Raw genomic sequence first — 23,675 nt, 5'->3', positions numbered from 1 at the left:
TGCCCAAAGAAAAAAATTGATGATAAATTTGTATTTTTAGAAGATCATCTCAAAATTATTACAAAATGTACTGAAAATGAACAAAGTTCACTAAAAAACGCCTTAAATACTTTCAAGTGTCATTTTAAACAAAAATGGATAGCTGCTAACTACATAGAAGAACGTTTTTTGAAGCACAATGAACTATGGCTCAATGGTATCATAAGTTTACCCACCTGTATAATAAAAAGGCCTGGTCGACCATCAAAAGATTTCGAGTTGTTGAGTTCGCCAAGCAAGAGGCGTAGAACAAAAGCTTTGAGAGACCAATTATCTTATGCACAACTAACCTATGCTGCCCAAATGAGTCAGCGTGATGCAGGACATTGTGATGCGTCTAGAATAATGAAAGATATTTGCTGTTCACCGGAAAAGGCAAACAAATATAGAGAAAACTTCAATTCCATTCATAATTTGTGGTACGTAACTTAGGAGATCTTTTTAAACAGGGGGTGAACATTGTAGTTTAGCGCATTTGTCAAGTATCGAATTATTTAAGTTTTATAAGGTGTTTAACTAATTACTTAGCTTAGTTTGCATTTGCAACAATTTTAAGGAAAAAAATATTCTTATGTATGTTAAATTCTTATACATATTAAAAAGAAAAAGTTCTTATACATGTAAATCATTGTTTTACTTTTTATTATTCTGGTAAAAGGTCTTCATCAAAAACTTGATTACTCTTAATAAAGATAACTCTATTCTCCTCACCACCATTAAGGCAAAAACAGCATTAGCATTTTAGTCAATTAAATATGCATTAATAGTACTAAGTTTGGCAATATCTCTACGAATTTAGAAATGTGTAATTTGATTACATAAATGACTTACATGTGAATTTAACTAAAATAACATTCTTATAGGGTCGTAAATGGACATTTTTATAATCAGTTGTTAAGCAATTTCATTTATTGACAAATTTTAAATTGATCAAAGCATATGGATATGTTTAAATACTAACTGTAAATTGTTTACAAATAAGAAGTGCACACTAGGTTTAATGTAAACTGTGATTTCTAACTTTTTTTGAAAAATGGATTTACACCACTTTCAAAATAAACGGTCCAAATTTATTTAGTTGTGTGCATTTAACGTTTTAAAGACAATATCCTTTTTTAAAGAAGCATGTATTAAGCGAATACCAAAAAATTAGTAACTCGTATATAATTTACGTTTGCTTTATATTAATCTTATTAATTAAAGTTCATGTTATAAAAAATATAACGAGATTATAGCTTTACTTTTTCGTCAATTTAAAGCATGATGAAGTGTTATTATTTTATGTAAGTAACTAAAAACGCATTGTTTTGAACTTAGTAATGTCGAGGAAAATGGTTCTGCCTTACACTGATAAGACCTATGTCAGTTGGAAATTACTGAAATTATGTTAAATAATTGGTAAATTATTTTACTTCCGCATTGTTTTTTTTTAATTTTTACAGATGGTTTAATTTTTTTAATTTGAAGGCGTTTTTCTAAAAGAGTATTAGTTAAGATTTCGCAACTTTAAATTGTGGAAAACAGCCACTATAAATTAACGGATCGACCATAACCCGTATTACGGGTTGCTCTATGCTAGTATAATTAAAACAGATTGTAAAAAAACAATAGATTAAGTAAGTAATATCTTTTCGTGAATACGCTAATATTTTCGTCAGAAAGTTTTCATGAATACGCTAATATTTTCGTCGGAAAGTTTTTACGATACGAAAAAAAATGTTTAGAGTAGAGGCAATTAGGGATTTTCGGGTTTAAGCCAATTTTGTAGAATCCGAAGAAATTCATCTAATTTACGATTTTTAGAGTTCAGGCCTGAGAGAGTTTTATAGTAGAAACCTCAGTGTGGTCTTCAGTTGTGAAATTGTTACTTAACCTTATGATTCGGTTCATTTCTTTCATGTTATATTTTTCGGGCTTATTATTCGGGCTGATATTCGCATGACTGCTTCGTTTTTCTTTGATTCTTCAATTTCTCAAGAGAAAAGAGAAAGTAGCATGTAATAAAAAATTTGATATAAGATAACAAGTAAGTGGATATTTTAATTTCGTTTTATTCACAAAAAATTGTTTGGGGCGCTACTGCAGTTCCCCCCCCCTCCTTTTTTTATGATTGATTATGATAGAGAATCTTATGCTAATTCAGAAAAATATAAAGGCATGGACTTGAATATTAACGGAAAGTGCTCTAATTTGAAGTCAAAGTTGTAAATAATCCCAATAAAAACCCTAATATTCGCCATTTTTAAAAAGTCTTTCTCAAAATGCTTTCAGTTTTAACAAAAATTAATAACCGTTACATTGCGCAATAAACAGACCTGGTTTCCATCAGCCTTTTGCATTTTTTATTTTAAAGTATTAACGAAAGTGTTATGACGAAATGAAATAAATGGAAGATTTCAAATGAAGGTTTAACGTACAATGTGAGAATGTAGACAAATTGATGATTAATTATTATTGTATTGTACGCTGTTTTTTTTTTAATAAGAAAACGGTTTCAGGGTTACATTTTATAAATTTGGCGCTACTGCACTCCCCCCCCCCCCTTCCCTTTAAATTATGGTTGATTCTGATAGAGATTCTGATAAAAGATCTCAAAATCAACGGAAAGTGCTCTAATCTGAAGTTGAAAGTACAAAAATATACCACAAATCGCTAATATTCTATAATTTTACTAACCTGATCGAGACTATATGGCAAGACAATCCAACGGCTAGACCAACCATATCTGAGGTAATAAAAAAAGAAAAGCTTTAATTTCACTTTCACTTTGAAATTTAGATATAAAAATATACTAAAGATATATATAACAAGCTCATTAACAACATTTTTTTAGTGGAGAGAAACAGTGTCAAGTATAACAACATCTGTCATGGTAGGTAACCTTTCATGATTTAGCTATAGCATTAACAAACATTTTTATTGCAAACTTGTAATTTATTTAATTCAAAAGTTGTTTTTTTAATATGCATCCTCACATACCTATTCATTAAAAATTGACTACCACGCCCACCTTTATACTAGGCTAAAAATAAAACTTCTGAAAATTTATTTCATGCAATGTGAGAGTAACAAGAGTAGTACAATATTCCAAATGTTATTTAACACAGTTCATTATAAATACTTATATTAAATTAGGGTGCACCAATTCAAGCATGTGACATAAATACATCAACATTGCAGGTTTGTTTTTTTTTAAATAGAACATGCAAACAAGAAAACTTGCAACTTCTACAGACTTTTGAGTAATTCACTTTTAAAGAAGTAGTTCTGAAAATAACCCTTCAATAGCACACAACTTTCTTCCTAACTATTTCAAAAATACAATTATAGGTATCAAGTAGCATTCAGCCATATCATGAAGAGAAGATAGTAAATAAAAGTCAGGTAACAAACCCATTAGGTTACTAACTCAACAATGATAACAACAAAGAGCATTTATATAACTTAGACTTTAGTAATTATCATTATAATATTTATAATAATTAAAATATATATTATAATAATTATAATAAACTTTATATTAAAATTTACTTTTGCTGCAGAATTTTATTCATATAAATCCAGAGGGAAAAAAAAACAACATTTTGACTGTCCTATGTTTTTATATTGTAAATAGCAAGCCAATTTTTTAGGAGAAACTCAGTGATTAAAAATTATAATTTTAGAGAAAACGTCTTTCTCCAATTAAGGAAGCAAAGCACTACATTTCATTAAAGGAAGATCCAAGTTATTTAAAAAGAGAATTTATTAACCAAACAAAAGGTCAGAAAACTTGTCAGAAAATATATTTCTACAAACTTTCTAATGTAAAAAAAATAATATCAGAATGAAATATTACATAACAGATATCAAATATGGTTTTACTTGTATAGGTTTTGGAGTGTTTGCATGCAAAAGCTTAAAAAAAGGAGAATTCATAGTAGAATATAGGGGGGATTTCGTTGCAAAAAGCACACTGGAAAATAAAGAAAAGTTATACGAAGAAACAGCTGGCAGTTATGTTTATGACTTTTTACACAAAAATATTGAATACTGGTACTAAACTAAATTTTATTCTAAAATTCATCTAAATTTTATAATGTTTTCTTTATTTATATTGATATTCTTTTAAAACAAAAATTTTTATTTAGCATTGATGCAACTCCATACAATGAATACTTAGGACGCTATGTTAATGACTCAAAATACTTTGCAAATGCATACATGAAAAAGATTTTGCATTGTTATGTTCCTCATTTACGTTTATTTGCTTTGAAAGACATTTGTGTTGGTGATGAAATTCTCTACTTTTATGGAGTTGATAATCTAAAGTGGCATGCTGAGGTTTTTTTTATTTTCTTCTCAAGTTTTAACTACTTATTTTTATATTTTGCCAATTATTTGCATTCCCTGGTGATTTACTTAAAATGTTACTAAAAAACCTTTTTTTAACTCAGGAATTTCAAATGAAGACAGAGCAAAAAAGAATATCAAAGGTAAAAAAACCTTTTAAAAATTTTATCCACACTTTATAAGATAATAACTGTGTGCACAACTATTTAATAATACCCAAATAAATTGTTTTGTCATAAACAAAGTTTGCTGCACCCTACCTCTAAAATCATTTTCACATTGTTAGAGCCGTTCTGTTTTTAGGGCTATCATAAATTACACTTTTTTTTTTCTTCACAAGGATGAATAATAACTTAAGTGAGAAAGATTTATTTTTGAGAACAATTTACTGATTTTTTTAGTTCTAAAGTTAATTTTTGATTTTGAAGCATTATTTTCTTGTTATCTCAAAGTCAATTTAAAAAAACAAGATATTTTTGAAATTTTTTTTATATTCATGTTATATTTACTCTTGTTACTAAAAAAGTATAATCAAAAAGTGTTTATTTTATATGAGAAAATTGATCATTTTTTTTTTATTGAAAAAAAAAACAAAAAACATTTATATTGAAAAATTACAAAGACCGAAAAATGGCATAGGACCAGTTGAGAAAAGTGCACAGTTAGATAAAGACAAAGAAGTCAGAAGTGATGTACAGTTTAATAAAGTCACAAAATTGGCAGCTACAGATTGTGATGAAAAAGACAATATTCAAGTAAATATTTCTAAAAAAAGACTAAATGAATATATAACAAACATACATGATATTATTATTTAAAAGCAAAATTTTTTTGGCAAAAAAAAAAAACTTCCTTCACATGTTTTGCAACATACTTATAACAGATTCATTATTTTAATTATATTACTTCTTGTATTTAATCTTAAAGGTTCATCTGATGTACTCTAACCCTAAAAATATTCTTAATAAAGTAAGGATATTTTAAATATAGGGAGTAATATTTTTTAAAACCTAGTATTTATAAGCAAACTCAAACTCATAATGAAAATTCAAAAGATATTTGACTAGATTTCTACTTTGATTCTGTTAATTTTATTTCTTTTTCAATTGTTATTATACTTTTTTCATCATTGGTTTTGGCTAGTGACTTTATCAATTATCAAAAAAAAAGAAAAAGAAAAAAGAAACATCTTTTTATTTTGTTTACAATAGATTTTTTCATCAATCACCCAAGAACATCAAAGTGAAAAAGAGTCTTTACCCCAAACTCCACAGGTATACTGCTTTTGTAAACAAATTCATGCTTTTTAATATTTGAAGATTGATTAAAACTAATTGATCATTTGAGAGCAAAAATATTCAGCATTTCAAACTTTAATGGAAATATTTTATGTGCAACAAATGATATAGATTTTTAAAAATTTAATTTAAAGTCCTGTGATGAAGAAAGAATTGATACTCTAGAAAATGAAAGCACATCAAGATCAGATTCCAGTGAGGTATGTGAAGTTTTAACTTTAATTTACTACCACTTCGCATTTATGATATGATTTGATTTAAACAAAATGCTAATGATTTTTTAGGATGACATTGATTTTGAAGCTCTTAACTACAACTTAGTTTTAGAGGTAAATTTATTATTTTATTTGTTAAGCTGAAAACAATTTTAAATACACAAAATGTTTTTTTAAATACACAAAATGTGTTATTTAATTTAATTTTTTAAATGTTATTTGATTATGAATAACTTTTCCATGTTTAAAGTGATCAAAATCAAGTTAAGTTTATTGCTGTTTGATTTATTTTTGATTAATGTAGCAAATATCTTAATCACATTTCTTTGCAGATATCCGATATTAAAAATGCCAAAATAGCTTCAAGCACTTTTATGATAGATGATGTGACAGACAAATCCCAGGTAAAAATTAAGTTGACTTTTTAATAAAAAATATTTTAAATACTTAACATTTTAAAAACTAAGAAAAACACTGATTTTATACTAAACATAATAAATCTTTCTTAGCATTATATGAAATAAAATCAAGAAAAACTATTAAAAAAGAAAACATCTCTTACTTCATACTATTGTTAAATATTCTAGGTAGGTCAAAACAGCCAACCAACATTGCCTGATGAAGAAATGCCTAAAAAAGTTAAGGTACCTTTGAAAAATACATTTTTTTTACACAATTTATAAATCAATCTGAATAAAGTTAAATCCCAAAATTTTCAGAAATTGAAATTTAAAATTCTAAACTTTAGAATGTAAGAAAAAAGAAGCCACATCGATTTTGCATTTTTTGTAAAAAGTTTACATCATATTTAACAAGACACATAAAGCTTATGCACAAAAGTCATCCAGAAGTTGAAGTTGCATCATCAATTAAATCAAAGAAAGAAAGAGATGAAGCTTTTGGAATGTTTAAAAGAAAAGGGATTTTGGAAGTCAATGTAGCTGAAGCTGGAAAAGCGGAACCAAAATATGAAAGAGAACGAGAGGCTCAAAAATATAAAGAAGTTAGTTATTGCAGTCAATGCCTTGTGTTTGTTTCAAAACGATTCTGGCACAATCATGTGAAGTCGTGTCAAAAACACTCATGTCAAAAAGTTCTTCCTGTTCCAGTGGGGCTTCTAAGATTACCTGAAGAAGCAAGATTAAGTGATGAATTTAAAAAAAACATTTTATCACATTTTCGAACAGATAAAATTGGTCAGATTTGCCTAAAAGACATAACAATTCTTAAAATTGGTTCAGTCTTTTATGATAAAGAAAAGAGGAAACTTGATAAAGTTATGGAAGCAAGAAGCTCTGTCAGAAACGCCATGAGACAATTGGCACATCTTTACAACCTATTTTTACACTTCAAAAACTTACCAACACAAAGTAAAGATTCTAGTAGTATGTTTTTGCGCTCTAACTTCTTTGCCTTAAGAGAAGCAATAGATATTTTTACAAAAAAGGCAGATTCAGGCATCAAAGCTGGTTTAAAACAAAATTTATTTTATTTAATAAAACGTGCTGCAAAAGTTCTTAAAGCATTATATTTATCAGAAGCAAATGACAATGATGCTAGTGAAACTGACAAGTTTGTTAGTGTTTTAGAAATGTGGGAGGACTTTATCTTTGGAGATGCCACTTACCAACTAAATAAAAACAAAAACGTAAAATCCCGTAAACCATCTGAACTTCCAGTTGAAGAAGATGTGATTGCTTTTCGCAATTTTGTAATTACAAAAATGGCAGATTTAGCAAAAGATTCCTACCAATGGTTTGACTCTGAATGTTTTGTTGAGCTTCGGGATTGCGCATGTGCAAGACTTACATTGCTAAATGCTAGAAGAGGTATGGAATTACAACTATTTTTTTTTATACTATTTAACAAATTCTAAAATAATATCAGCTATTAACATCATATCATTTCAGGATGAACTACTTCCATATAACTTGCATAATCTTAGTTTTTTATAATTACAAATACAATTTTATCTAAGCTTAAGAAAAAAAAAATTAGAGCTTGTAACTGATGTTAATGTAATTTTAAATAGTGTTAATTTAGCAAGATAACCTTGTGGTTTTTTACTATAAAAGATATTTTGTAAAACATAAAGGTTTTCAACTAATATTTATGAGATTGACATAAAAGCTTGTTGTTCTCACAAACTTTGTGGCTTTAAAGTCTGTTTACTTCATTTTTTATGTTAATTGTATACAAGATCTTTTTTTTAAATCTATGCCTACTTTTTAAGTGATATAACAAGGTCAAGAATTATAACACATGATTAATAAATCAATAGTTTCTGCTAAAAAAATAAAAAATAAAAAAAAAATAAAACAAGAATCCTCATAAAACAGTATTTGAGATTTTTCTTTGATTAAAGTAAAATTGTTCTTCGAATAGAATATTAACAGATTTAAATAATACAAATAATTAATTATATTGGTAAACTAAACAAACCTAGTAGAATAAACATATGAAATGGTAGATCATTATTATAAATATATGGTAAAAATATAAAGGCTAAGTGTCAATAAATATCTTTTTTTTTTTTTTCTTTTATAATAATAATAACAGTAATAGTAATAATAATAATTATTATTATTATTTATCTTTTAATTTATTTTATTTAATAATATCATTATAACTTTATATATTTTATTTAATAATATTATTTTTAATATTACTATTTATTATTACTACTATTATTATTATCTTTATTATTACTATTATTACTATTATTATTATTATTATTATTATTATTATTATTAGTATTATTATTAGTATTATTATTATTATTATTTTTGTTATTATTATTATTATTATTATTATTATTATTATTATTATTATTATTATTATTATTATTATTATTATTATTATTATTATTATTATTATTATTATTATTATTACTACTACTATTGTTTTTATTATTATTATTATTATTATTACTATTATTATTATTATTATTATTATTATTATTATTATTATTATTATTATTATTATTATTATTATTATTATTATTATTATTATTATTATTATTATTATTATCATTACTATTATTATTATCATCATTATTACTTCTATTATTATCATTATTGTCCTTATTCAAATGTCTTAATATTATATTTAGTGTTTATATATACAAAATGTGATATATATTAGAAAAACAAATAAAAGGATAATCCAAGTAGAAAAAATTAAAATTTTGAAGCTTTTTTTTTTATATAAAAGTAGTTATATAAAACAAACTTTAAATTTTATATTTGCATTTTACATATAAGGTGGTGAACCAGCCAGGCTTCATCTTGATGAATACCAACAAGCTATTGAAAACACATGGATAGACAAACAACGCTTGCTTGATCTAGATGAGATTGATCAAAAGCTAGTTGAAACTTTAAAAATAACTTTTATGTCTGGAAAAGGAAACAATCATCTAGTTCCTGTTCTTATTCCTCCAGATACCCTTCCAGCATTAAAAATTATAGCTAATAGCGATATAAGAAGAGAGGTAAATATACCAGAAGGAAATAAGTTTTTATTTGCATGTACAAGAAATTCTGAAGGACATACATCTGGTTGGAATGCTGTTCATAGTGTCATTCAAAAATTAAATCTAAAAAAACCAGAAAACTTGAAAGCCACTACAAATCGACATAGAGTGAGTACATTATTTTCTGCCCTTGATTTACCTGAAAAGGATAGAGCAGTATTTTTTAAGCATATGGGCCATTCAAAAGAAATAAATGAAAACACCTACCAAGTACCACTTGCCTTGATGGAGATAACTAAAGTTGGAAGACATCTTCTTAATTTTGACTCAAGTAGGTTTAACTTTTTATTATAATTTGAGAATTTATCATACAGATGTTTCATGTAGGAAAAAGAGCACTTAAGCTCAGCTCTTAGAAAAAACTAGAAAAAAAAAAAAATTTTAACTTATATCTTTTTGATTTTATTTTCTTAAAAAGATGGAAGTTGTTCCAAGACACTTAATGAGAGCTCAAGTTTCCCTCAAACTATTAATCTTGTATCTAACAAAGCTGATGTTGAACCTAAAAATGACATAGATAAAGCTTATGCAGATTCATCAGCTGAAAGTCAAAAAGGTAGTTACAGTTTTTGTTAAATTTGTGGTAAAGTATTTTATGTTTTCCTAATAATATAAGAAAAAGTCTTTTTGCATAAATTTGCACAAAAAGTCCAAACTTATGCAGAAATTTAAACATTTAAGAGCTGTTCTAATGTTTCTAAATTTACTGTTTTTACTTTAGTTTCCATAATATCCCATAAATTTTATCTTATATTTTGGCTAAAACTTTTTCATTTAATTCAGCATTTAATAAATAAAAGTACTTTGTTTCAAAAGTTTCGCATTCTTATTTAAATTTTAGCTACCTTTTGAAATCATGTAAAAGGTCAAAAACTACCTCAGTGTAACTGAATGATCTACATTCAAAATTTTAAACACTGTTCTTAATTTGACTGTCAGATTTTAGTATTGTTGAAAAGTATGGTTTTTTGTAACTTGTATCATTTGTTCTCTTAGAAACTGTGAAAAGAAACAAAAAGAGACAAAAAGTGGAAGAACCACAAAAAGATTTGGCAGGTATCTAATTATTTAGTAACAAATATAATTTTTAATTAGTTTTTTTGAAATGGTTAACTGTTTGAATGTTTCTGAGATATAAATAAAATTATCTGTAAACTAGAGAATCATATTTATAATAAATAATGTTTCCATAAAATTTGGCAGCCAACAATTATTGGCTTAGAAAAAAAACAAATATTTTAAAGCTTTTTAAAGATTAAACAAACAAAACAAAACAAAAAAACAAATGACTGAAATAAAAGAGAAATACCTCAAGACACATGGCGCTCCAGTGTTATTCATCACATTTTTATTTGCTAAAATAAAAAAAACAAAAACAAAACATACAGAATAAATGAAAAAATTAAAATATATTAAACATTTTAAAAAAGTCATAACAAATAAACCAGATTTAACATGACTAAACTTCTCCTAATAGTTATATATATACTCTACACAAGTATCATGTAAACATGATAGTGGTGTAGAGTATAAATACATATATATATGTGTGTGTATCTTTTTTTTGAAAAATATTTCTTTTTTATTTTGCACAAATATGCTCTAATTATTATTATCATTTTTTTCATTTTATTTTTTAGAAAGAGAGTATTATGTTTGGGTGCAAAGAGATGAAAAAATACTGCTGGACAAATTTCAAAGTTGCATTGATGACAACAAAATGCCAAGTAATCTCCATTTTTAAAAAATATGAAATCTTTTACGCTAAGAACTATGCTTTTGATTATGTTTTACAATCTGAAACATAATCATGAGCATAAAAAATAACAAATAAATATTTTAAAACCATAGTTCTATATAAATTATAGATATACATTTATAAATAATTATTGATAATCTTAATTTCTGCTTAACTAATAAAAAATATAAAACAAACAAATAAGAGATATAAAAAGGCAATATTTCAAACTACATCATGAAAAAAAAAAGATTTAGAACACTAACTGTTTTTTCATTTGGATGTGCTAGCAAAGAAGATCTCTAACTTATTTTTTTTTTAGGTAAACAAGAGTTGCTTGAGTTTTTGGAAGAGTTTTTGAAGGAAATTCCATATAAAACAGCTCGAACCAAACTTACAAATGAACGAATGAAAAGTTTAAATAAAAAGAAAGAACGTTTAAAAGATATTAACATTTTATAATCATAGTTATTTTTCCTTTCTTGCGATTTTTGATTCTATTAGGGATCCTAAAATTGAATTACTTGCTTGTATTTGAGTTTAGTCACCTAGATTTGCTTTAACACTTTGCCTTTGTCTAACAGATGCTTTAATTAATGCTACAGCAGCAAATAATCAGAATTGGAAAATATGTGTATTAACTTGAACTGCTAACAAACAAAAGCGCGTCAAAGATTATCGCATCGTGCTAATTTCTTTCCTTGTAATGCTGTTGAATTTATTATAAAAGTTCTCAAAGTACTTTGTTTTTTATTTCACGGCAACCGAAATTTTTTAAATATTTGAACGGAGAGGTCGTTTTCTTGTAATAGGGAAAGATGTTTTTGAAGCATAAAAGTTGTTACAAAAAGCCTACAAATCTGGTGGCGGATTTTAAAATTCGTTAGATATTAAAAGTCGGGCTCATAAAAAACTTAATTTTCATATTCAAGTTTTTTTTTTCGTGCCACGTACCTTTTTCCTCAAATAAAAACTTGTTCTTCTAATTTTTAATTTCTAAGTCAAACGATTTCAAATTTATGTAGGCTTATACAAACAAAGTGTTTTGCAAATTGGCTTAAATTTTTTTCAAAATGACAAAATAAAAATTTTTGATCAAGATTCAAAAAAGAAAGCTGACATGCTATTGTTTTTTTACATGGTCGCTTTAAACTTTTTCTATTAATCTTTTGATAGTGGCTCCTTTTTTCATTACTTGGTAATCTTTCATGACTTGTGACACAAAGTAAAATTCAAATGTAATATCATAATAATTCATTAATTGACCTAAGTTATAAAACTTAGTGCAACTTTTTTAACTTTACACATCTATCCGTAAAATAATTTTCTAATTAGGAAATCGTGCTTTGAGTGAAAATATTTCTTTATTAAATTTAAATTTAAGATTAGAAGCGAACTTTATCTATTTAAAAGTAAAATTTTGCATGTTGGTGATAATTTTTACATTTTTTCAAACATGCCAGAATTTAAACAACATTTAAAAGAAAACTAAAACTGACTGCAACATAAGCTATTTGCTCATTTTTAAAAACATACCAAATTGTGTTTAAACATTTTTTAATTATTGCAGTAAACTGTTTTCTTTCTCTTTTACCTCTTATCGTCATTATCCTATGATTTTCTTAAACATCATTTCATAATATCAGAAATTCTATTTCCTTTGTATTTGCATATACTAGTTGAGACTGAGGAGTAGCTGCCTCTCGGAAGAAATAAAATAAGTTTTAAGATTAGAAATAGTAAAAATGTTTTTGGGGAGATATCTAGACTCACGGAGATGAATAAGTTTAATTGCTATGCATAGTTGACAAACATACACAACAAAACACCGGATTGTTTTATATATGCTTGTCTTTTTACAATGTTAACACGTACTAAAGTTTGATGAGCGCGGTTAAAAGAATTTAAAATTTAAATAACCCTAAAGAAACATTTTTGTATAACGCAGGTTTACAAAATGGTTTCTATGGTTCTAATACTGATCAAACCGCGTTTAAGATTTAATTCGAACCTTAAACGCGGTTTGATAAGTATTAGAACCATCCACTATGCCACGCGAACTTCAGGATAAGTTGTTGTTATTTTAAATATATACGCATTTTCCAAACAAAAACTTCCTTCACTGTATTACTGCTAACAAAGAAGACTAGACAACACTTACGAAATAATATACACAAAAATTTTTTTTTACACTAAATTTTATGCTAATAATAAATTGTAGGGGATGAGATGGGGAAAAAGAAAAACATCTGTGCTTTGTAATAAATATATGTCCTCAGGCCCATAATTGTGTCACAGTGGGGTTTCGAAGAGACTACAGCACTAACAGCCATAATCTACACCACCGTTTAATTCCACAACTAGGGTAAAGTGAGCACGTATTCAAATTTTGAAAGCTATTAACTATTTATTGTTTTAATTTTTTTCTTTCTCTTCTTCTTTTCATCATCATTTATTTCAATGATCATCTTAAATGCTATCCTTTCCTAACATTAAAAATTTTTTTTTTTACTTTTTAATTTTTACATGTTGCCTAAATAAATAAATAAATAAATAAAGCTGATTAAGATATTATAAAGATATTCAATTTTAATCGAGTAAAGATATAACTTTCAGAAATACTTTCGAGACAATTTTTTTCTCGTATGATGAACATTCAAGCAATTTAAGAAAAAAATAAGCTACTTACGGCTTCGTGTTTATTGACGTCCATTTACTGTTTGCAGAACTGTTTTCAAACTTTAAAAAAAAAATTAATTTATTCCAAACAGTATAAACAAAGTGTATAAAAGTTATAAAGGTTTATAAATAATGAGTCGTATAACATTTTTTTACTTTTTTTTTTTTTGCAAAAAATATCGACCAAGAGACAACATGAACATAATCAGACAATTCCGTGTATTTATTTATCTATTTTTTTTTTATTTAGTAATTCTTTTGATAACCAAACAAACAAACAAAAAAAGTCAAAAAAATGCGGTTTCATTAATTCTTATTAATTAATTTTATAAAGGAAGTTGTTTTGCAGTCGGAAACATGGGACGCATTAAAATGAACTTTTATATACGTGTAGTCCTAGTATAGCTTTTAAAGATATTTTTTATTAAGGTCTACATAAAAAAATCAGAAAAATTAAGGGCTACACGAAGTTTTTAGAAAATATTATTAAAACTTTTTTTTTATATCAAGTTTACATAAAAGCTATAATCAAAGACGTAAATAGGCCAAAATTAAAATTTAATGAATATTTTAGCTAAAACACAGTGTCGCCCTTAACGCGGTTTTTTTACCATGTAGACCTAATAGCGCTCTTAGAAGTATATATATATATATATATATATATATATATATATATATATATATATATATATATATATATATATATATATATATATATATATATATATATATATATATATATATAAGGAAGAGGAATTTCATCTTTCATCAAATGTGTTTTGAGTATGAGTAACCATATCATATTGCCATGGAACCTGTCCTTGGGGAGAATTAAAGAAGTCTCGAAATGATTCCCTCACTGCCTTTGCATCACGAGTATAGTTATTTGAGCCTAATTGTTTTTGTAAAAGTGTTATTCCTTGGTAATCAGAAACATCACTTCGCCATTCACCAGCTTGCAAACCAGATGGTGTTTCATAATCAACAAATTTTGAAGGGCAATATTGATTTAATGGTTCAAACTGACGACCATGCATAAGGTAGTTATGCAGAGCAGTGGCAGCTTTAGTCACGTTAATTACAATATTTTCTTTTGCAATAATTGGTTTGCGAAAAACTCTGCATCTTGCTGCCAAAATACCAAAAGTATTTTCTATTGTTCTGCGTGCACGTGCCAATCTATAGTTATATATTCTTTCCTTCAAAGATAATATTTCTTTAGGGTATGGCTTCATTAAATAGTTTTTGAGGTGAAATGCCTCATCTCCAATTAGAACATATGGCAGTTTTACGTTTGAGCCTATTGGTTCATAAGGTTCTGGGATATTTAATAGCTTTGATTCAAAAGCAATTCCCATTTTACTATTTCTGAATACACCACCATCACTGTTTCTACCAGTATCACCAATATCAACAAGTGTGAATTCATAGTTTGCATTACAAATAGCCATCAGAACAATAGAGTGAGATTTTTTATAATTAAAGTAGAACGAGCCTGATCTTGAAGGGGCTTGCATAACTATATGTTTCCCATCTATAGCCCCTATGCAATTGGAGAAGTTCCATTTCTTCTCAAATTCGTTTGCTATAGATCTCCATTCATTTTTGTTTTTTGGATAGCTAATATATTCCATAGCCAACAAAATAGTCCATATAGCAGTAGAGGTTTCGTTTATTATTCTTCCTATGGAAGTCGGACTTATTCGAAACATACCAGATAGGTCTATTTGTGAAGTGCCTCCAAAAATATATCTCAAAGTGACCATTAAACGTTCACTCGCTCCAATTGTCTTGCGTCTGAGGGAAGATTTTGTAATCGCCGGTGCAATTAGACTTAACAAATGTTCATACTTTGTAGGTGTCATTCGAAAAAACTTAAAAAAGAATTCGTGATCGAAAAGTTGCATATCTTTTATAAATAAATTGAATGCTCCTTTTGTTTTTCTTTCTCTAAATAATTTTCTGACCCAAAACCTTTTTTTATACTTTTGCCTTCTTTTGATTTTTAAATAATTCAGTAATAACAAATGTAAAGTTCTTCTGCTAAGAATCGATAACACCGCCATTTTTATTATTTAGCTATCATTACTTAAAAGTGAAAGTTAAAGTAAAGCAAGTTTGACCAGTGCAAGTGGAAATGAATATATCCCATCCGATCTGTCCATATTCGTTTTTTTTCCCATCCCTTTCCCTACCCGTAGCAAAAAAGGATGAGTGGAAACTCACCTTAACATAAACATTATTTGCGTGCTAAACTTTTTTTTTTTTTTTTTTTTAAAAAAATGACCATATGATGCATCATCTAATGCACACCACCCGATACCTCATTCACTCATAATCATCATGATAAATTTATCAAAATAAAATATCAATAAATTAAAATATAAGATTAAACTACTAAATAATAGCATATTATTATTAAATAATGTGGTATTATTTAATAACATTAAACAACTGCAATAAAATATATTTTATTATGATAGTTATAATAGTTATGATAATATAATAATCATGTGCAAAGGGATTGTTATGAGCAAATCAGAGGTGCACCATATGGATACTTTTTTGAAATTATTACCCAGCCAACCAAAACATATGGGTACCGTATGGGATTAGTCCGGTAATCTGGTACGGGATACATAGGGGCTTTTTTCGCGGGACTTGTCTTGGACCCGTTTGGGAAATAAATAAAAAATTTATATTGAGGCAGATGTGAAAAAGCAATATTTAAAATCAAAATGGTTTGGCGCTTACCGCTCTGCAATATGTGTTATTTCTTATTTCTTTTGTTGTATTTTGTTTAAAGTTATCATATTCATAAATTGCTTATGCAATTGTTCATGATTGCATTAATTCTTTTCTTTTACATTTGCAAATAATTTTCTGAAAAAATATTTATGGTTTATGTATCGTAAATGTGAATAAATATGTATAAAAGAAAATTGAAAATAATGATATCAAATAAATATTATATTTGATATCAAATATAATATTATATATTATATTTAAGTTTTTGTTTTGTTTTGCTGGAAGACTTCCAGCAAAACAAAACAAAAACTCAAAAAAAAGACAAAGTAAAACAATTGTTAATAATAATATTAAATTGCATTGAGGCTTAACAACTTCCAGGCTGGAAGTTGGAAAGCCTCAATGCAATTTAGTATTATTATTAACAATCATTTAAAACATAGCTTGTTTTATTACGTTAAAATTAGTCCATTTATTTATTACACAGGAAACTGTTGATACCCAAAAGTTAATATATATAAACCAAATATATGTTGGTTTTTAGATATTTTCTGTTTTGTAAATACTATTTATTCACTAATGATGAATCAAGTAAATCTGTAAAACATGCCTCTTTAAAGTTTAAGGAGGCATGCTTTACAGATGGCCTTGAGAAGATTAAGTACTAAATATTTTCTGTTGCTTTATAAAAAAGGTTTTTTTGTTATACATCAAATGTATTTTTACTAAAAATGATGTTGTATAGAAAAATTGGAATTTAAAACAAAGTGTTATACGATATGTAGATTATATTACAAGTTTTTTTTGCAATAATATGCAAATATAAGTATAACTAAATAAAAACTTTAGTCATTAAAAATATTTTTTTATTTTTTATTTATATCTGAATATCATTTTCATCATACATTAAATTATTTGTTATGGAATTTTTAATATTTAGTGAAATTTATTGATCAGACAATAAAAGTCTTATAATTCTTTTAAATTTTCATTATTATGTTTGAACAATTATATTTATTCTTTAAACACCTTTAGCCACACTAAGATTAATATAAAAAAAGGATTCACATTTCATAATTTATTATAAAACAAAAATATCTTTTGCACATATTTATATAAAGGAAATATATTTTTTTAAATCTACACAGTTTCATATTTTAATAATTTAAAAAGTATGACCCACCCTTGCTTTATGTATAAATAAACAATTTTACCTTTTCAAAAATTGCAAAAAATTTTTTTAAATTCTTTAAGTGATTTCCTATAACTTATAAAATTTATTATTCACATATAGTGCTACAATAAAAAAAATAAAAAATTTTGAAAGTCTGATTTACCCTACTATGCAATTAACTATAATTTTAGAAATTGAAATTCAAAGTATAATATTTGTATAGCTTATTTATTTGGAATGAGTTATTTTTATTCAAAACGTACAAAAAACCGAAAGATAGCTGTTGCAGTTTCAGAAATATTGTGTAGTGCATTTGTGAATATACCTAACTTGGATGTATCAACCTCACATGATTCTCAAGCAAATAATGATAATTTGCCAATAAATATGGTAAAAATGTCAAGTTCAAAAGATCCAATTAATTTGCCAATATTTGATGTGATTAGTTCTAATGATGACCCCAATAGTCAGCTTGATGATTTACATAACAATGAAGAATATAATGACTTTCCAGAATGGGCAACTCAAACTTATGATGACAGTGATGAGGAGAATATTGAATTCACTGAAGAACGCAATGAAAGTGTGACTTTAAAAGATAAGTTAGTTTCTTGGGCAGTAAAGTTTAACATTTCCCAGACAGCATGTAGCAATTTGCTTGGGTTTTTAAACAAGCTACATCCTGATTTGCCAAAAGATGCAAGACCTTTGCTTAGTACTCGAAGTGTAAACATTGGAAATGTTGCTGGTGGGGAATATTTTTATATTAGCCTACAGAATTGGCTGTCTATTTTTACCGAAAGGTATCCTCTCAATAATTATATATATCAATTAGATTTTCATATTAATATAGATGGTGTGCCAATTTTCAAAAACTCAACAAATAGATTGTGGCCTATACTTTGCTTGGTTAAAAATACTGGATGGTGTCCCTTTCCGATTGCTGTATATTTTAGTAAAAGCAAACCAACTTCCCTTGATGATTATATGGAAGATTTAGTTTCGGAAATGACTATGCTAGAGAAGAAAGGGTTTTAAAAAAATGACAAATATTACTCTATCAAATTAAAAGCAGTTATTTGTGATGCACCGGCACAAGCTTTTATAAAGTGCATTAAACCTCACAACAGTTATAATTCCTGTGAAAGGTGTGTACAAACTGGAGAATGGCTAGGGAAAGTTGTTATGCCTAATCTATTTGCTGTTTTGTGAACTAATTGTGATTTCCGAAAAAAAAAGACCCTGCTCATCATTGTACCTCGTTCATATCTCCTGTATTACGTTTAAATATAGGCTTGGTTAGTGGATTTCCTCTAGATTATATGCATTTGGTCTGTTTAGGAGTTGTACAAAGAATTTTAAATCAATGGATACACAGCTTGTCTGTTCATAGATTATCAAGGGCAGCAACATATTTGATATATGATAAACTTGCTGCAACTAAATATTATACTTCTCGAGAGTTTGCAAAAAAGCCTAGATCACTCTCTGAATATAAACATTGGAAGGCTACAGAACTTAGGGAATTTCTATTATATTCTGGTGTTGTTGTTTTGAAAGGCATTTTGCCTAAAGAGTTGTATATTAATTTTCTGTGTCTGTCAGTAGCTATTAGAATACTTATTAACCCATCCTTATGTAACATCTATGTAGATTATTCTGAACAACTGTTAAAGTACTTTGTGTCAAATTTTTGCATGTTATATGGAAATGACCAGTGTGTATATAACGTCCATTCACTGATACACTTGCCAGATGATGTTCGGAGGTTTAGAGTGCTAGACAATGTATCTTCGTTTCCTTTTGAAAGTTATTTAGGAAGACTTAAAAAGTTAATCTGTAGTCCATAGTCCCCTGTTACACAAATTGTATGTAGATTGTCAGAGGGCCACTTACAAAACTCTGAAACAAATGATGCTGATTTCACTTCTAAGTTAAAAAAAAAACATTTTGATGGTCCAGTTCCATTGCCGTTACGCCACCTCTCACAATTTAAACAATATTTTGGTTCTCAGTTGATAGTATGCAATGAAAATGGAAACAACTGCTTTGCAATAGACAACAAAGTTTGTTTAGTTAAAAATATTCTTGCTGGAAATGATTCAAATAACTCTGATGCTGTTGTTATTTGTGTAGAGTTTGATCGTCAGGAGCCATTTTTTACAGATCCATTTGACTCATCTTTACTGTCTATTTTCTATGTTGAAAAACTTTCATATCTTGTAATAGTTTATTCATTGAGAAAATTAAGAACGAAATGTTTTCTGCTGCCACATAAAAATGGTTTTGTTGTAATCCCTCAAATGCACTTCCACTAAAGCTGATTTTCTCCATAAAAACTTGGTTTTAAATTACAAATGTCTCATGTATTAATGTAAACAGTTAGTGTAAATAGTATTTAATAATAGTGTTGTATTATTACATTTTCAATGGCATATTTTATTTTTATGTTTTTGTGAATAATGTGTTTTTTTTTTCTATTTTCAAGTTATCTGCGTGTTTCTTTACAAATAATTCAAACTATTAAAAAAATTTAAAGTACTTATCCATAAAAAGCTAACTTTTAAAATCTACTATTATTTCTATTTAATAAAAAACTCATAATTACTATAATTAAAAGTTTTAAAACATTTCTTATGTTATAACTTATAAAAACCTTATTTAGTTAAAAAATGTTTGCAATTGTTGCTTTTGAAAACACTTGCAAAACAGACTATGTTCCATTGAAATGGCTTGAGGGAGTGGATGCTAGTAATGTCCAGTTAATGATATCAAATCGCACATCAGTTAAGTGCTATTGGCCACCATTTAAGAATCCCAACCAATTTTTAAAGCTAAAAATAACAGCCATGATGCAGAGATAAATTGGCCATTTACATGGCAAGCGTGCTGGGATTAGCTGGTAAATTTATTTTGCATATAGTTTATTTTCTTCATTTATTGTACATTTGTATATGACCTTTTTTTTTTTACCAGTTTTTTATTTTGAAACCAATTTTTAGAAAGTTTAAACGATGCTTGTCAAAAAGCCGAAATGGCAGATGATACATCCAGTTTAGAAAATGCATTTGAGGAGATAGAAGAAAGTTCTGGAACTGTCAAGAAAAACAAAAAAAGGTGGTAGGCATTTAATGACTTTTTTGTTTATTTATAATTATGAAAACTTTTTATTTTAAATAAGCACAATAATTTTACTTAAAAAATTTAATTTATTATTTTAAAATTTTGTCTTTTATTGTGTTGAAGTTAATAATATTAAAAAACGCTACATTTCTTTTTTAAAAAAGTCTTTTGTTTTTGTTATTTTTATATTGATGAAGAGTAACAAAGATCAGTTACGAGAAAGAAACAGAAAATGAGGAATCTGAAAATGATCAATTGTTTAATGTAGAACCAAAGTAATTTTTTTTTACAAAATTTCTCTATATGTTTTTTGTTATATGGAAATTTATTTTATACTTGTTACCTGTAGACAGTAACATTATTAAAGATTATTTTTGTATTTTAAAAGAAAGAAGATGTTGGTAAATTCTGCTCTTCTCATTCAAAAGCCACAGCAACCCTGCAAACTCCCATCAAACAGCAAATCCAGAGTTGGCGATCAGTTGTTGCAGTGAGTTTCATTATTTGTGTACACACCAGGATTTATTTATATATAATTTAATATAATGTTCTAAAAAAATGGCATAGTAATTCATTTACAAGTTGTAAAAATTTGAATTGAACTTTTCATAAATTAATTTTCATTAAAAATATTAAGAAAAACAGCATACAGCAAGTATGGAGTCATGCATGCTACATTGTAAAATAAACTTAAAGTATTCAATCTTCAAAATGATACTGTATTTTTAGTAGCTTGTGTTAAAAAAAAATTATCAAGTGTTTTTAGAAAAAATAAAATAGTGATATGTGGCCATTCATAAAGAATGTCATCCAAAAGGGGGAGGGATGGGGTCAATATAAAAAGGACGTCATGTCACTTGTGAGAAAAGGACGTCACGTCACTTTTGAGAAAAGGACGTCACGTCACTTGTGAGAAAAGGACGTCACTTCAAAGATTTTTCTAAAATTTTTTGTGAAGGAGGGGGTCAGAAATTGACTTAAAAATGGTGGCATCCTTTATAAATGACCCCAATGCTGATAACTAGAAAAAATATATGAAATATATCATCCACTTTGATTAGTGATGAACATTCTAATGACTTCAACATAAGGAATAGTGAACAATTTTCACCTCCTATTGCTTCAACTGCCGCAAGGGCAACATCATTGTCAATTTTAAGTTCTACTACTGCTGGTAATTCCCTATAGTAACAACTTAGTTAAATAGTATTCCAATTATAGCATTCCAATCTAATATTTGTATATCAGTATTTGTCATGTATTTATAGTTTTTTTGTTTTAAGTTGAGCAATTTCTTGAATGGGCTACATAAAATTTTTTTTTTAATTTAAAAAAAAAAAGGTTTGCTTTGAGTGCTACATTTTTAAATCTCAAGATAATGGTTAAAGATTAGTAAAACTACTTATCTTTAACCATGTTATTGCATGGTTTGTAGTAAGTTTGTAATAACTTTTTTATTTACGCTCCAGTTTATGCAAACTGCTAACCTGCAAACAGTATTTAATTTAATAACAACTTTGGTTAGCAATGTCGAGGAGATTAAAAAAACTCTTAAGGCGCATACATCATTATTGCATTCTATTAAGCAAAAAATGCTAGTTAGTGAAGAATTAATATTTGATTTGCCTGAAGATATAAAGTTGCCACTGACATCTACAGCAGAAGTTGAAACATTAGAGGAAAAGTTGTGTTGTGTAGACAAAAACAACATTCAATATTTAAAAATACTAAACTCATGTTTAGAAAGGATTAATTGCGTAAAGTAATTTGGGTTTAAGATTGGATGCCATGATATCATTGTAAAAGCCATTAGGATGGGTTGAAATCTAATGTTGAAGTATTTATATCATATGAAACAAAATAATTCTGCTTTCTGACTGATAATGATTTTAAACTTATTTTAGTCGCATCACTTACTACAAGATATTAAATTGTTAAATCTTATTAAACTTTACTTAACTTGTGTCTTAAAATGTGTAAATTTAACGTTATATCAAACTTTTCGATTAAAGATGTTGTCAGTTTGAGTGAGGGTGACTTGTTTAAAGGAAGTGTGATTAAACGTGACTTTACATGATTAAGAATGACAATTATGTCTTTTCATTACATGTTATTTCCTTTAGGCAAAGCATATATCAGACATTGGAGGCGAGGATCTACGTTATTTTGTCATGAGAGCGATGCCAGTTTTAATTGATGGTCAGGTTGCTCGCCAATTTAATTTGACAGGGCAGAAGGGAAAGAAATCGTTTAAAGCACTATTGCTTTGTCAAGTTTTTTTTAGTAAGTAGTATAAGTTCATGCATTATGCAGCATGCCCCTATAGGGAGATGCTGCATATGATCACTTGTTACAAGATATTAAATTGTTAAATCTTATTAAACGTCACTTAACATGTGCCTTAAAATGTGTAAACTTAACGTTATATCAAACTATATTAACTATAGTTAAGATTATTTATTACTTTAATACAGTGTTGTTTTGTTGCGATTATAGGTGCTGTGAAACTAAACCCAAATACAAATCAAATCAATAATAAAGATATTGAAACAGAATTATCAAAATGGTTTTCTAACGCAAGAGATCGGGGTCCTGACGGTCGCCGATACACAATTACGAAAACTACAATGACGGCTCCCAGTTCAGATTGACACAAAAAAACGTCTTTAAAGAACTGCTTTTGTTTACTCTTTATTTTTTAAATTTAGAAAAAGTTCACCAAAATCGGAATTTTTTTATGTAAAAATTCCTTTTTTTTATAAATTCTTTCAAATATCCAGCTGAATTGCGTAAT

The 23,675-nt window shown here is 27.1% G+C and overlaps 4 protein-coding genes, 1 long non-coding RNA gene and 1 pseudogene across 11 annotated transcripts in view; 5 read left to right on the top strand and 1 right to left on the bottom strand.

Moving 5' to 3' along the window:
• The window catches only part of LOC145186803 (zinc finger MYM-type protein 1-like), a 94,817-nt gene that overhangs the window by 33,131 nt on the left and 38,011 nt on the right, over nucleotides 1-23,675 (top strand). Inside the window, exon 2 of one of the 5 annotated variants that reach the window (XR_016448607.1) lies at nucleotides 20,424-20,620. The exons of the other annotated variants lie outside the window; for them this stretch is intronic. The gene's annotated coding sequence lies outside the window, so the exon portion shown is untranslated. Of the gene's footprint in view, nucleotides 1-20,423; nucleotides 20,621-23,675 lie in introns of those variants that run through there. 5 annotated transcript variants of the gene reach the window in all.
• Nucleotides 2,007-4,599, top strand: LOC149876536 (N-lysine methyltransferase KMT5A-B-like). Of its 2 annotated transcripts, none has more exons than XM_090075175.1 (8): nucleotides 2,007-2,065; nucleotides 2,873-2,911; nucleotides 3,175-3,219; nucleotides 3,370-3,423; nucleotides 3,705-3,801; nucleotides 3,912-4,074; nucleotides 4,170-4,362; nucleotides 4,476-4,599. In XM_090075175.1, exons 2-8 carry the CDS (start codon nucleotides 2,909-2,911, stop codon nucleotides 4,551-4,553), a joined length of 633 nt encoding a protein of 210 aa, XP_089931301.1. In that variant the 5' UTR covers nucleotides 2,007-2,065; nucleotides 2,873-2,908; the 3' UTR covers nucleotides 4,554-4,599. The 2 variants fall into 2 exon arrangements, with proteins under 2 accessions (XP_089931301.1, XP_089931302.1); XM_090075176.1 differs by lacking the exon at nucleotides 2,007-2,065 and adding an exon at nucleotides 2,079-2,769.
• LOC149876535 (uncharacterized) lies at nucleotides 4,914-11,895 on the top strand. 2 transcript variants are annotated; one of them, XM_090075159.1, is made up of 12 exons: nucleotides 4,914-5,126; nucleotides 5,583-5,645; nucleotides 5,804-5,869; nucleotides 5,954-5,998; nucleotides 6,217-6,288; nucleotides 6,472-6,528; nucleotides 6,633-7,713; nucleotides 9,148-9,690; nucleotides 9,838-9,975; nucleotides 10,416-10,475; nucleotides 11,060-11,146; nucleotides 11,480-11,895. In XM_090075159.1, exons 1-12 carry the CDS (start codon nucleotides 4,923-4,925, stop codon nucleotides 11,617-11,619), a joined length of 2,556 nt encoding a protein of 851 aa, XP_089931285.1. In that variant the 5' UTR covers nucleotides 4,914-4,922; the 3' UTR covers nucleotides 11,620-11,895. The 2 variants fall into 2 exon arrangements, with proteins under 2 accessions (XP_089931285.1, XP_089931286.1); XM_090075160.1 differs by lacking the exon at nucleotides 4,914-5,126 and adding an exon at nucleotides 5,305-5,340.
• Nucleotides 13,213-14,056, bottom strand: LOC149876534 (uncharacterized). Its single transcript, XR_016448612.1, has 3 exons — nucleotides 13,993-14,056; nucleotides 13,847-13,896; nucleotides 13,213-13,643 (listed from the first exon to the last, which is right to left on the bottom strand). It is a non-coding gene; the product is annotated as an uncharacterized LOC149876534 (long non-coding RNA).
• LOC149876533 (uncharacterized) lies at nucleotides 17,996-20,076 on the top strand (annotated as a pseudogene).
• On the top strand, nucleotides 20,807-23,532 carry LOC149876532 (uncharacterized). The gene is made up of 5 exons (XM_090075178.1): nucleotides 20,807-20,878; nucleotides 21,079-21,156; nucleotides 21,270-21,371; nucleotides 21,943-22,055; nucleotides 23,378-23,532. Exons 3-5 carry the CDS (start codon nucleotides 21,277-21,279, stop codon nucleotides 23,530-23,532), a joined length of 363 nt encoding a protein of 120 aa, XP_089931304.1. The 5' UTR covers nucleotides 20,807-20,878; nucleotides 21,079-21,156; nucleotides 21,270-21,276.

This window comes from Hydra viridissima, unplaced genomic scaffold, assembly GCF_058129835.1.
Source record: "Hydra viridissima isolate aposymbiotic clone 2 unplaced genomic scaffold, HvirCarnegie_v1 scaffold_19, whole genome shotgun sequence".
Taxonomy (NCBI): Eukaryota; Metazoa; Cnidaria; class Hydrozoa; order Anthoathecata; family Hydridae; genus Hydra; species Hydra viridissima.
The sequence above is the reverse complement of the archived record's forward strand: the minus strand, read 5'-3'. Positions and strand labels throughout refer to the sequence as shown.

What these genes read in the sequence shown, in the direction of transcription:
- LOC149876536 (XM_090075175.1), top strand. An exon ending in AGATAGTAAATAAAAGTCAG is followed by an intron (nt 3,424 to 3,704) that starts GTAACAAACCCA and finishes TTATAATTTTAG; the next exon opens with AGAAAACGTCTTTCTCCAAT. An exon ending in CACAAAAATATTGAATACTG is followed by an intron (nt 4,075 to 4,169) that starts GTACTAAACTAA and finishes ATTTTTATTTAG; the next exon opens with CATTGATGCAACTCCATACA.
- LOC149876535 (XM_090075159.1), top strand. Translation starts at nt 4,923, where the DNA reads ATGAGAAAATTGATCATTTTTTTTTTATTGAAAAAAAAAACAAAAAAC. An exon ending in ATGAAAAAGACAATATTCAA is followed by an intron (nt 5,127 to 5,582) that starts GTAAATATTTCT and finishes TGTTTACAATAG; the next exon opens with ATTTTTTCATCAATCACCCA. An exon ending in AAATGCCTAAAAAAGTTAAG is followed by an intron (nt 6,529 to 6,632) that starts GTACCTTTGAAA and finishes TCTAAACTTTAG; the next exon opens with AATGTAAGAAAAAAGAAGCC.
- LOC149876532 (XM_090075178.1), top strand. Translation starts at nt 21,277, where the DNA reads ATGTTGGTAAATTCTGCTCTTCTCATTCAAAAGCCACAGCAACCCTGC. An exon ending in GTTGGCGATCAGTTGTTGCA is followed by an intron (nt 21,372 to 21,942) that starts GTGAGTTTCATT and finishes CACTTTGATTAG; the next exon opens with TGATGAACATTCTAATGACT. An exon ending in TTTAAGTTCTACTACTGCTG is followed by an intron (nt 22,056 to 23,377) that starts GTAATTCCCTAT and finishes TTGCGATTATAG; the next exon opens with GTGCTGTGAAACTAAACCCA.